We start from the raw sequence: 14,442 nt of genomic DNA, 5'->3' as shown, positions 1-14,442 counted from the left end.
CTGTAATCTTTTTAATGCATCCTACCAGATATTGCATAATTTTAATTTGTCCCATTACTGATGGTATTTATTTGGATCATTGACTAAGATAATTTCAGCTAGACTTCTCTACTGTAATGTTCTCCTTTTTTCCCTTTGTAATTAGTAGGTATTTTTAAAAAGCAGGTGATTTGAAACTGTGTATGTATTCTGTTCCTCATCAGTTTTTCAATTTGTTTATTATGCATACCATTATGGACTCATAGGTTCCTATTCTGTGGGTTAACATTACTTCTATTACTTATGTTCATGCTAGCATTGTCCTATATTTGTTCAATGGGAGCCACTAGAAACTTTTCTTTGTGTCCTAATCATCATAATAATTTCTTGCTTTCTGACACACACAAAAAATGTTCCAGGCTCATCTTTTTCTTTTCCCACCCCAGCTCTGGAGTCATCCATTTCTTCAAGGAACCCTTGCTTCTTTTAGTGGATGCCCATGCCATTGGGTGTTGCTGCTCTCAGACTCTCTCAAGTGGACAGAGCTAGAAAAGATGTGTATGTATGCATTTGCATGCAGTCTACATCTATACTTTATCCATTCATCCATTCATCCATCCATGTATATATTGAAATCCATGAGTTTACATTGACAATTCCATTTCAGATCCACACCACAGGATTCACTCTAGTTTATCTCCCTTTCCTTTTCTAACACTGCAGAACCTGGCTCTCATTATCCTTAATATATTCACTTATTTGATCAATCCTTTTGTACATAACCAAACTTCTGTCACCATAACCATTCTCTCTTTTATGGATTCCCTTTTCATGGAGTGAAGGCTCTACCTCTCCATGCTGAATTATCACTGGTTCACCAACTTGGATACCCTTTCCATCATTCTTGGGTTCTTATTCCCTGTTCTGCTACCCATCCTTGTGGAACCTTTCCTCACCTTTCCTTGACACCCAGAGTTAGGCCTTCTGTCCACAGGAACACTGTCCTTAGATTGTGACATCCTACCCCAGGCCACCCCTACATGTGGATGCCCATCTTAGCCTACACAGGCTTAGCTGAGCCACTGTGACTGCCCATCCCCCAACACTCCCAACCCTCTTGCACAGATTGCTGGTTTCCTTGCCCACTGCCAATTTCCTTAGGACTTAGTTGTTCAGTAAATGAAGAGAAGGTAGAAAGAAGATGTAGAAAAGTAAATAATCAAACATTTTGCAAGTACATTTTAAATCTGCATGTTAATTCCTACTTTATGATCTAATACATATGTATTTATAACTCATTATTCATTGAGCTATGAAATAATAATAATAATGAGGACTATTAATGAAAACAAAACATGGCTTCTAGATTCTAAAATGTAGTTCTATTTTTCAGCTAGTTATTGACCTCTTATTAGGCACATGAGTGATAATTAAAACACAAAGTATAGATTAAACATAATTTCTGCCTTTAAGAAGCTTGACATCCTTGAGCCCTAATAGTGAAGTGATAAGCAAAAACATTTTACACATCAATATACTTTATAATAGCACATTAATATATTTTATAATATAGGGCAGCTAATATTGGAATTTTATTCCTAGTATCTAAAGTAGTTAAAAGTCATATGATAATGAGAAGCCAAGATGATTGGCTTTTTAATCTAGTTTTTATTCAATAGCTAGTACACATAGGTCAGACTAAACAGTATGTTGATGTGTAAAATGTGTATTTTTTGCACATTACTGGAAAGATCTTTAACTACACATTTTTTCATTTTCTATTTATTGTCAATTAATTTCCAGCCACTAATGATACACATGAATATAGTGTTATCCAGGGTTATAGTACTTATTTCTAGTTGATGATGAAGTGACTGCAAACTTCCAGCTTTTTTCAATGTTTTATTACATTCATGGTGATACTTTTGGTCTTTCATCATTATTAATTCATTTAGTATTCATTGTGATAATACTGATCATAATAAATTTATTTCAAATTCATGTAGATGTCATATTTTATTCACTGCTATAGGATTTTCATTGTAATTTGGAACTAATTAATATACCATTAAAATAAAGTGCTACCCACATTTTTCATTTTAAACATAAAAAGTCTAGCAGTTCATGACATATTGTATGAGTATTCAGCATCCCAGTGGTATCCCAAGTATCTGTAAATTTCATTTTTAAGCAGTTAAAAAAAGGGCAATAGAGAAATGTGTATGGGAGTCAAATTACAGCATATAAATTAAAACTTAGCAGTAAGTTAACTACTAGTTATTTTTAAAATATTTCCCTTTAATTAAGATGTATAGTTCTTATTACTATATCTGTGCTTATATTTATATACATTGGTGTTCAGAGCTCCAAAAAGAGATAATTTAATCTTCTTGACTATATATTACATGTTAGCATTATTACCAGGAGAAATTAGAAAACAAAGTCAAAACAGATAATTTGATTGCTTATTCTGCATTTCTAATGAGAGTAATAAGTAAAGTGTAGGTTCAAGCTATACATGAGTTTAAAATAATTAGGTGTATCTGTATATCTTATTTGAATATTTTTTCTTCCCTTTTTTTTTTTTTTAAAGATTTTACCTATTTATTTATTTATTTATTTATTTATTTATTTAATAGAGAGGGAGCAGGAGCAGGGGGAGGGGCAGAGGGAGAAGCAGACTCCCCGCTGAGCAGGGAGCCCTATGGAGGCTGAAGGCAGATGCTTAACCTGCTGAGCCACCCAGGCGCCCCTCCCTGTTTTGAAAGGTAGTCACTTGTTGACTGTTGGTGGGGTAGGAAAGACAAGCGTTTTCAGTAATTTAAATAGAGTATATTAAAAACAGGGAAACAGATCTATAATCATATTAAATGTTAGGTTAAATACCCATAAAAAGCTGTTTTATCTCATTATCATGAATTTTACTTCACATCAGCCTTATTGAATAAAATTATTCTTTCCTTCCTCACACTCTGTCATCTTTGAATTGCCTGATCTGCTGGATATTGTGTTACTGTATCTTTTCTATTTTTGCTATAATGACATTTTATATCTTGCACAATCATATCTTCTTATTGGCTAGGGTAAGATTTTAAAAGAAAAACAAAAGATTCCCTCTAACCCTGCAACTCCTTGAAACATTGACCTTGTCTTCATGACTTCTTCAGAGCATTTGGTACTGCTCAACCATGGTCTCCCTTCCTGCTACCTTCCCATTAACTTCTGTGACGCTGCAAAATACTGTCTCTTATAATTGGGCCTTCTTTTTTCTTTCCTTAACATCCTAAAGTTTTGTGAGTTTTTCGTTTATATAAATGAAAATTTTCTGTATGTGTTTAAATGCTGAATTATTTCTTACTAGCAATATTATGAGTTCCTATTGCACTACATTCTCACCCATACCTGGTATATCTGAAATTTTTGGTTTTTTACTATAGATGTTGATGTCTTTTCACATCTTAGTCTCAGTTTATTGTTTTAAGGAGATTGGTGCTCTTTTATGACAGAATTTTAGTATTATATTTGAAAATGGCTTACATGCAGTCTTCCTTTTAATTTTTTTCCTTCACCCCCCCCGCCCCTTTTACTTTCCTCCCATCTCCTGTTTTTATCCTTCTTTCCTCTCTTCTCCTTTAGGTGCAGTGATGGTTAGGAATCCAGCTTTTGGAGCCAGAGTATCTAGGATCAAATTTCAGCTCTGACATTTATTAAGATGTGACCTTGGACAAATCCCTACACCTCTGTCTCCCTTAATATCTTCTTCTGTCAAATGGGGATAATATTTTAATGTTGGCAGTAGCTTCTGAGTGGCAGTCTTCACAGGGATTAAATATGTCTATAAGAGGCATGCCATTCCCCGAGAGAAAGCAGCTTTGGTAAGACAAAGACTGACTGTTAGGAGAAGTATCAGTTACCTCTGGAGCCACTGGGAATGCATGTGGGACAAAGTGGGTAATATTGCTGATTTTTGGATTTTAAAGTTTAGTGGAAAGACCATCACCAAACAATCATGATGCATGACTGTGTTAAATATTGTGAAGAGCTAAGAGGGTATACAATGGCAAGCCCTACTGTGGTTTGGGGAGTCAGGGAAGGCTCGGTGGAGTGAAGGACTTCAAGCTGTTCTCTCTACCATTTGGAGCACAATCATTTGAACCAAGAATATGGTTTATACATGTCTCTGCTATAATTTTGTACGCGTAGTACAAACGTACAGTGATAATCGAACTTTCTTTTCTTTTCCTAATTGTCTAGAGTGCCTCTTAACCTTACTGATTTGTGTGAATTCTCTCCACTACTCTTCACATCTGGATCACTGACTGATGCATAATTTTTGTTTTTCTTTTTGCTTTTGTGAGTCCTTTAGAGTCAGGCTTTCAGGAAACTCTCTTTCCTGCTTATCTAGAACTAAAATCCTTCCACTTGTTTCTCCAGCTTTTTGCCACTGACAGCTTAACTGCTCATCCTATTTTCTTTCTCTTAGCCAACTTCATAGTATTGTTTAAGAATTTTATTGTTTGAGGGTTTTACCCCTTCTGTTTTTGTTCTAATTATAATATATAAATTTAATGAAATCTATGTATTTAATCTAGCATATAATGACAACAAAAAAATAACCTGTCCAAGGAAGCACTATTTTAAGGGAATTAAAAAAAAATTAAGAAATAAATGGTTAGCCATTCTTTATTCATTCAGCAAACATAAAGTGCTAATTAGGTGCCAACCAGCATTCTAGGAAAGAAATTACTTTGTGGTGCATAGTAGTTGCCTTAAGCAATATCACTTTATCTAACCGGGATGGGGAGGGAGAATTATAATGACTTGTAAAATTAAAATGGCAATCTGTCTTGACTAAACCTTTTTTTGCTGTAAGTCAGTAAAACCTAACAACTGAATTTCTTGTCTTTTTACAAGCCTATGGCCCTGCCCCTGCTTTAACTTAAATGGAGTTTCTGAGAATTCTATCTAGAATAGGCATTCTGTGATGGATTCATTTTACTTAGAGGCAGTTCATTTAACTGATTCAAGTATTTTAATCTTGCATGATATGTGTAGTGGCATTCAAATAGTAAATTCAAGAAATTATGTTTTTAAAATAATGAAAAAATGCATGTTACTTTATTTCTTTGTAAGAATCACTGGTAAATTAATTAGTTGCAAAATAGGTGATTATAAAAATAAAAAAAAGTAAGGCTGTTGAAAGCACATGACCTCTCAGAGAAAGATTAATTTTAAAAATATAGCTCATGATTTCTGAAACGCTTTATTTAGTATTTTAATTTTATTTAAAATGACATTTGAATTATAATTATCATTTTGGAAGAAATTAAAGGTTAAGTTTAACAGGTTGATTTGCTTTAGAATTATATTAGCCACTAATGAAATGCTTTAAAAAATTTCTTTTTAGTGTTGTAGATATATTTAGGAAAAAGGAGTATGATGCAGCAGTTAAAATCCAGAGCTGGTTTCGAGGATGTCAAGTTCGGGCATATATCAGGTATATGATTTTGTCATGGAAACGTCAGATATATCATAAAAATATACTCCTTAGAAAATGTAATTTATCCATGTAAGTGCTGATTGCAAATAATCTTTTATTTTACCTATAATGTTAATAAATTATATGATGTCCTTTTTAAAGAAATAACTCTTTTGGTCTTTTCTTACATATCAAAAAACTAAATTATATCAACTATATCTCTAATTTTTAAAAATACACTTGATTAGATTCTTTTCTTCAATTCCATAGGATGTGACAAATGACTGGACTTTATTTATAGCATGAATTCACTGACTGATAAGAAAGGAAAAACAAAACAAAATAAAACAAAAAGAAAGCTATTCCAGTCTTCTCCAACATGTTGATAGATAAGGGCAAATGATACCAGAATGCTGCCATCCTGATCATAAAGAGACTGAAGCTGATCTCCCTATCTTAATTGTTCTTTTTCTTCAGTGCTCAAACTTTCCTTCAGTCTATCGCAATTCTGAAAAGAATTGCCCTGGATAAGGTGGAGGAGGAAAATGCCTATCACAAAATAACTCATTCAGATGGTGAGCTGGGGATTATATTGTATAGTTCCTTCTGTTAGCTCGGGGAGCCAGACTTGCAGATCCAAGTGGGAAGATGAAGTTTCTCTTCTGGCCCCTCTACCAACTAGGAACATGGCAGGAAAGAGAGTATTTTTTTAATTCAGCAGATTAACATGTCATTAGCTTGGATAGACTGGGAAATATAAGCATTAAAGAGGAAGTGTTTCTTGACCTCAAGAATTATTTCTAAATACTTAACGGTGACTCACATCAATATTGCCTGGCTTATTTTTCAGCGTGTTCCTTTGACCTGTTTTATAGTCTTAACATTCAAAAATATTTCCAAGAGTTAGTATTGAAGAATATTTGAAATTTAAAGATGTTTAATCATAAGCCCAAAAGGAATACTGAATATTTATTTCTGCCCCTTTTTCTACCTCTAGAAATGGTTAATTCTATTGCAGAATGATAGCTCTGCTCTTTAAAAGTACACAAAAATTTGGCTTTGAATTTGAGTTCTTGAATTGTAGAAAATACAGTCTAAGAAAAAACTTAAGCAATAATCTCGTTCAAGGAAGCATACTAATAAGTATATTTTTTACCCAGGAATTTACATAGAGTAACAACTATTATTCAAAAATGGTGGAGAAGTTACTCAGGGAGACAAAAGTATCAACTAATTGTAAAGGTAAATATTATAAAATTTATGTATGTTAGCATTTGAATTATACAGTATGCTGTAACTTAACTTCAGTCATATTTACATGCAGCTTGGAAGTTATTGGTATAAGTATTTACATAAGAACAAAATTGGGGTTAAATTTTAGAATGAGACCTCTTCTGAGAAGCCTTTTCTGTTTTTCTGTGGAGAATTGATGACTCATTTCTTTGTACCCAGACTACACCAGACATTTTCTTTTTGTTAAAGTAACTTTCACAGTATATGCATTTATATGCACTTATTTGTCGATGATTTCCTCCAGGTTCTAGATGTTGAGCTGTTTCAGGGTAGGCACAGTAGCTTGTTCATTTTTGGACCATCAACATTTAGATTAATCCCTGTTTAATAACATAGTCAATAAACATTAATTGAATTAAAGTGGCCAAAATTAATTCAACAAAATATAAAAATAAGGCGATTTCGCTCATACCATTGTCTGTTGGGATATTGGCTGTTGGGATATTTTGAAGATTTGCCTTAAGAAATGTGGTATACCACAACCATCTCTATCCACTGATAGTCTTGTAGAAGTATATGGTAGCATGCCAACTTACACTTCAGCTAAGAGTTTTAGGATATTAAGAAAAAAAATTTTTTTTGGTACAAAATGAGAAAGTTTCTAATCGGTGGCCTACTTCATTTATTTTTTGGTTTGTTACTATTTTTGACTATAATAGCTTAATTTTGTTTTTTATTTGTTCCTGATTAGTTGCATCTAAGTGAAATTAAAAGATATAGAGAGGAAAAGATAAAAATAATTAGATAAGTAAATGATAAGTATTCACCTTTAGTGAAAAAACTGTAAGGGGTACCTGGGTGGCTCAATTGTTAATCATCTGCCTTCAGCTCAAGTCATGATCCCCGGGTCCTGGGATCCAGCCCCGCATTGGGCTCCCTGCTCAGCGGGAAGCCTGCTTCTCCCTCTCCCACTCCCCGTGCTTGTGTTCCTTTTCTTGCTTTGTCTCTCTCTGTCAAATAAATGAATAAAATCTTTGAAAAGAAAACAACTTTAAAACATGTTGATAAAGTACAGAAACTGCTTGGAGGAAGAGCCTACTATTTTAGATTTAGTGAAATTAAGTATTCAAACAATAATTCTGCCATGAACTTTTTGTAACTGTTGGATCTCTCTTATAGCTAGTTTTAAAATCACAGTGATGCTCTCAGAACGCAGATGCTTAACCAACTGAACCACCTAGGTGCCCCATGGGGGTGGGGGGATAGTTCAAAACTGTGTGTATGTGTGTATATATATATATCCTCTTTCTCATCAAGCTTTTTTACACTAGGTTTAGCATTCATTGATGGCTTTGGCCAGAATCAATTATTATATTTGTTAAATTTTTTGTCCTTTTTTTATTATTTACATCAGTATGAACTAATGGATTCCTGTTTTATTCAATGGGTTATAATAAATTACTATCACTAATTGGTTTGGTGCTCAAAAATGATATGGCCAGCAGAAGCTCCTTCAAACCAACTTTTAATGGAATCAGATTACTTAAATGGGATGATCAAAAAAATAAGGTATTTTTTATGGAGTGCTGAGCGATCTCTGGCCCCATTATTCATTCATAGTTGGGGAATCTATATCAATGTATAGACAAGACAATAAAGTATATGTATGCGTATGGCATTCCATGAGCATTACTGACTTGACTTCCATTGCTGTAATTTCTACTCACAAGCCACTAGTCAGAAGGTTATGAATGATTGAGACCTCTTTTTAATTAAATATACAAGAGTATAAACATTTCAGTGACTATTGTCAATGTATTCAACTTTGGAATCTATATTTATTCTAATGATGTTGAGGTTGCTGAAAAATATTTTTAAAAATTCATATAATGATCCATTCTAGGAAATTTGTTTTGTTACTTTAGTGTCTTAACTGAGTTTGATTAAAAAGAATATCGCTCAGCATGATCACTAAGTTATTCTCCAGTTTTGGATCTAATTATCTTTGAGATCTTGGGGGGAAAAAAAGGGAGATTTTCCTCATTTAGTTTGCTTCTGGATAGTTTTTAAGTCTGTTAAGCTGTAAGCTATTTTAGAACACGTCTGTTTTATTTATTTATCTATTTTTGCCATTATGTATATAGGACCTAACAGAAGGATCTCAGATAACATAATTGGACCTCAATAAGTAATTACTGAATGAAATTAAAATAGCTGCCATTTACTGATTGACTAGTATGACTAAAATATCATAAACATTTTATGTGTTTAATGTGTATACCAACTAAAGTCTTATATGAGTCCTATGAATATTATTACTGTTTTATATATGAAGACTTTTAGTCTCAGAAGTGGTTACTTCCCCAAGGACATACTGTTAGTGATACATGGAGAAAAGTTCAAACCCAATTTGATGTGATTCCAAAACCCTTATGTACTGAGCTGGTAAGCAGTTGAAGTTCAGTTCATTATTGGAGATTTCCCTCCTTTGGGTTATACAGAGGTCCACAAAGCTTAAGTAGTGCTAACACACCAGAGATCCCCACCTTTGTGCAGCTTCATTCAGAGGAAGTTCATTGTCCTAGCCCATGTAGTTGATCTCTCAAGGTTCATCCCTTGAGAACTCTGTGGCTGGTGGGCCACATAAAGGGAATGGGAATTTTTGTTAGAGTCACTATCCCGATACCCCTAGTGCTTTGAGTCCTGTCTCCTCCACAGGTGCCACCAAGTCTATTTCTAGAGTTTTAACCACCTCCCAGAAGCAATAGGAATGCCAAATGTGGTATTACCTTATTTTAAAAAGCTAATGCCCAGCTCTTCCCCAGGCATGTGGAATCTTGACTCCTTTATTTCTCTTTCTCTGCCCATAGCTCCCCTCTTATTATCTCTCTCCCATGCCAGCATAATTTCTCAGAGCTCAGGTTTTAGGAAAGCAGAGCATGGTAGGGATGGACAGTCACACATAAGCCATCTGAAGCAGGAACACATGGATGGCCTGCTACTTTCTTGGGTTGGGGGGTGGGACAGGAATTAAAGATACTGTTTAAGTCTACATTAATTATCCTGTCACACACATAGTCTGTAGTAACTGTGTTTAAATCATCATTTCCCAAATTTATTCTGCATAATTTTTTTGGCCTAACAGCTATATGCAATAATAACTATGCCATATAGTACATGATTAAGTTACAAAATGAGTGATATAGGTTAGTGATTTTAAAACTTAGGGATAGAACCCCTCCTTCACTAAAATGTTAGCAAAATTTTTAGCCTTATGTGTAAAACAGGTGTAAGAGGTGCAGCTGTTTTGGAAGTTGAAGAAACTCAACTGCTTGGACTCTTTCTCTGTGGCCTCTGTTGTCACCTGAGCCACCATACTATGACTTGAAAGCCAGTGATTTAATTTGCTTGTCTGGGACAGGATCACAAAAAACTGATGATATTAATTGCTTAAGGAAGAAGAAAACTGGGTCCTTAAGGAAGAAGCATAAGAAAGAGATTTTTTTGGGGCGCTTGGGTGGCTCAGTCAGTTGGGCATCTGCCTTCAGCTCAGGTCATGATCTCTGGGTCCTGGATGGAACCCTGAGTTGGGCTCCCTGCTGAGCAGGGAGCCCGTTTCTCCTTTCCCCCCTGCACCGCCCTCCCCCCACTTATGTGCTCTGTCTCCCTCAAATAAATAAATAAAATCTTTAAAAAGAGACTTTTTTTATTATAAACTCTTCTGTAGCTTTTGAATTTTAAACAATATGAAAATATTATCTATTAAGTAAATTAATAAAAAAGGAAAGTCAATTTAAAAGGGACTCTCCCACCAGACACATGGATAGATAGTAAGTGCTTAAATGGGGAGTTAATGTTATCTCCAAAGATCAAAGAAATGAGACTTGAACTGACCTCCAGGGGATCAGTAAATGGTAGACTGGGAAGAGGGAAGGACATTTCCATTAGGAACAGCATGAATGAGGTTTTGAAATTGGGAATGAGCATGGTATGATGGGAGACAGGAAGGATGTTGATCTGGATGGCTCAAAGAATTTGGGGACTAGCAGAAGGTTGGTCAGGAGTTGAATGTGACTTTTAAAAAGTAATTTCCTACATTTTTAAAGGAATTTCTTGTTTAAAAACTATATCCATTATTTAATATTTTCTAGCAATCTGTCTCTGCCCATAGCTCCCCTCTTATTATGTCAAGTAGAAAGTACAGGTGTTATTTTCATTTTATAGATAGAAAAATGGGGGCTCAGGAAGATTCAGTGATTTGCCTAAAGTTCTCAGTTTCTGATCCATATAGATCCACATGCTACTTATTAAAATATTATCTGCATGCCCCTCAGGTACCCCAAACCTGTTCCTCTTTATATATTCTTTTATTCAGATAAATGGTACAACCATTCAACCAGAAATCCAGTCATCCTAGACTCTCCACTACCTCCTTCTCCCTACCATTTATCTCCTATCAGCCATCAAACACTTTCCATTTCCCCTCATAAAAGTCTCTTGACTTCAGTCTAAACATCATCATTTTACTCCCATGCCTATAGCCCTTGCCATAGCATACAGCCTAAAGTTCACACTCTTTCATGTGACGTGTCAGGTTTTTCATAGTCTTTCATAGTCTTCTTCTCTAACCTCACTTCTTGCTACACCTGTATAAAATATACTTTGGGCACATTAAATCGTTTGCCATTGTCAAAATATGCAATGTCCTACAGGTTTTTTTGCAAAGCCCTTTACCTTGCCTCGAATGCCCTCCCTCCTTCATCTGAGCTGCCTCCCATTGATCCAAATCCCTACTTACTGTTCCAGACTTAAATATTAACCTTCCCTGAGCTCCTGAAGCTGAGTGTAGAATGGTGGGAGACTGCAGATATCAGGTGTGCCTTCCTAGCTTTGTTCATGTAGGCATTTGTCCCACTGTGATACATTTGTTTATCTACATCTCTTATTTGACTGGGAGCTCCTGAATGGGTAACTGTTCAATTTACTGTATCTCAAATGTATCACAGCAAATGTCACATAGAAAGCCTGCAGACATTTTTGCTAACTGATTACATGATTCACAGGGATATATATGTTGGAAGACTTTTGCTATGGTCAACACGGCTGGTGATTGTATCAATATGTGTCAAAATTATTCACTGCCCCCTTCTTCATAAAAGAATGATTTCTTTCCCATCTCACTGATTTTGGGCTAAGCCATGTGTTGTGAGCAGATGGGACATATGCCACACTGAAGATGAAGCTTTAAGAAGCTTTCTTCCTCTTTCCTTCTGGCATAAGAATAGCGCACCCTAGTCTTGGCTGCTCCTTCATCCTTGGGGTTAAGATGAAGAAATGTAGAGCATAGATAGCTATAGGGAACCCTAGTCTACACATAATGTGAGTGAGAAACTTTTTGTTTTGTAAGCTGCTAAGATAGCTGCATTTTTATCTCCGCAAACCTGATTAATGGTTATAATGATAACAAAAGCGTGCATGTTTATAAGAAACATTTCGGATGGGGCACTCAGTAAAGCTTACAGAAAGATGTTTTGAGCTTTTTGAGTTTGTGATGATGTTAGGACACCTCCATGTGGTGGTATCTTGTAAGGCGATTTTGCAGAGTCTCTCAGCAGTGTCTGGCATATGATAATTAACACTCCCCAAATGCTTATTAAAGTGAACTACTGAATGGAAGTTTAGATTAAGAGTCAGAGCTGGACACAAAGATTTTAGAACCATCATTGCAAGATGACTAGAATTTCTACCTAATGGGGAAAAAAACATATCTTAAGAGTAGAGCCAGGGCCAAGAATTGAGGCTTGTGGAACACATTAGTGGGATTTAGGCAGAGGAAAGGGAATTATACACAGATAACGACTAGAAAAGCAGAGACACAATATCACAGTCACCAGAGGAACCGCTAGCAAATTTGGCATTGTCAACAGTCTGAGATGTGGCAAAGGTCACACAGGAAGTGAACTGTGAAAAGACAGGTCCTAGGATCTCCTTAGATAGGTTCAGTAGTTTTAGACAGCCTCCCTCAAAATTCTATTAACTAAAATATTTCTATCCAGCTTTTAAATAATTTTCATTGTGACACCAGCTAGCTTATCCAGCCCTGAAGGATCATGGGTTCTCCACTACAGTGCCCTCATTAACTCAACAATAATAGGTCATTAACAGTTTTCCTTTGAGATTGGACTCTTGCTTCCTTGATGACTATTGTTTTTGCTTCTTTTTATTCTCTACCTCCTTTTCTGGCCTTCCTGCTGACTTCCAGGCTGCTGTATCTGGCAACATAACCCAAATTTGTCCATCTTAGGGGTCTAGGATTGTTGATTCACAACCTTGAAAATCTTTTCCTGTTAGTGAAATCGATGGCTATCTGGTGTGTGTGCTCGGTGCATATGCGTTTTCATACCTGCTGAACTCTTGCTCTAACTTTACTGCAACTTGCTCTTCCTACTGGATACTCAAATGGTCCTACTGTTTTGGGAGCTTTCTTGTTTGTTTGTTTGTTCTTTGTTTTTAAGATTTATTTATCTTAGAGAGAGAGTGTGAGGTGGGGAGGAGGAGAGGGAGAGGGAGAGAGAAACTTCAACAGAAGGACTTCCAAATCAGTTATAAGTTAAGAAGGCAACATTTATCACTGTTTAGTGTCAGAGCAGAAAACTGAAACATTTTTTTCCTTCAGGGTCTTGTAGTTTAGATAAATACTAAAGGCTAGATAACTTAAGCTTCTGACCTACTGGTATTAATTTAAAACTTTATTAATATATTTTCATGATAATTATGAAATGAATTTAGATTTGGTTCTTCTGCTTTTAAAGATTATATTAATAATAATTGTAAGAAATAATATATATGGCTTTTAATTTTGTGTGTATGTGGAAAAAGAAAGGGTATTTTAAAAATCAGCTGTTGATAATGAACAGATTGGTATCATTTGCCAACAAACAAGGCAAAGCATATGCACAAAATACTCAGGATTATTTGATAATAAATCATTTTAATGATTATACTCAAAATTATGAAATGAGGATAGCACTGATGTGGAAAATAACAAAGCCTCATGCTCATCATATCTGTTATCCATATGTGCATGGCTTTTAAAGGTTCCATTGTCATCACTTTAATGCAAGTGTTTCCTTTGTACTGCTCAATCTTAACAAAAAGCCAACTGATCTGGTTGAGTTTATATAGATGTATTACTCAAAATTATTATGAATATGTATTGCTTTAAGTGTTCTGCTTTTGAGGAGCAAAGAAAAAAAAAAAGAGAGAGAGAGAGAAACCAAGAAACAGACTTAACTATAGAGAACAAACTGATGGTTACCAGAGGGGAGGTGGGTGGGGGATGGGTGAAATAGGTGATGGGGATTAAAGAGTACTCTTGTGGTAGGCACTGAATAATGTATAGAATTGTTGAATCACTATATTGTACCCCTGAAACTAACAGAACGCTGTATGTTAACTATACCGGAGTAAAAATGAACCATTTCATAAAAAAAACAAAGAACAAAAAAACAACTTTTTTTTAAAGTGTGCTTTTGAAATTGACTGTTTCCTCCTTGAAACTCATCTTTTTTTGGTTTTCAACATAAATACTCAATAAAGGAACTATTAGGTCATTTATGGTATGTTCATGTAGCAAAATACCATGTAGCCATTGTATATAAAAATATGTGAAGAAAGAACTTAAAAATGGGGAACAAGAAATATCTGTATTAAATCTGTCTAAACCAGATAGAAGAACCTTTAAGAGAAGT

General features: G+C 35.1%; 1 protein-coding gene across 1 annotated transcript in view; it reads left to right on the top strand.

Moving 5' to 3' along the window:
* The window catches only part of SPATA17 (spermatogenesis associated 17), a 173,754-nt gene that overhangs the window by 6,195 nt on the left and 153,117 nt on the right, over positions 1-14,442 (top strand). Inside the window, exons 2-3 of the mRNA XM_032422499.1 lie at positions 5,387-5,476; positions 6,619-6,700. Coding sequence (XP_032278390.1) covers positions 5,387-5,476; positions 6,619-6,700 — 172 coding nt within the window. The remainder of the gene's footprint in view (positions 1-5,386; positions 5,477-6,618; positions 6,701-14,442) is intronic.

Source organism: Phoca vitulina, unplaced genomic scaffold, assembly GCF_004348235.1.
Source record: "Phoca vitulina isolate PV1807 unplaced genomic scaffold, GSC_HSeal_1.0 scaffold26, whole genome shotgun sequence".
Lineage (NCBI taxonomy): Eukaryota > Metazoa > Chordata > Mammalia > Carnivora > Phocidae > Phoca > Phoca vitulina.
The sequence above is the reverse complement of the archived record's forward strand: the minus strand, read 5'-3'. Positions and strand labels throughout refer to the sequence as shown.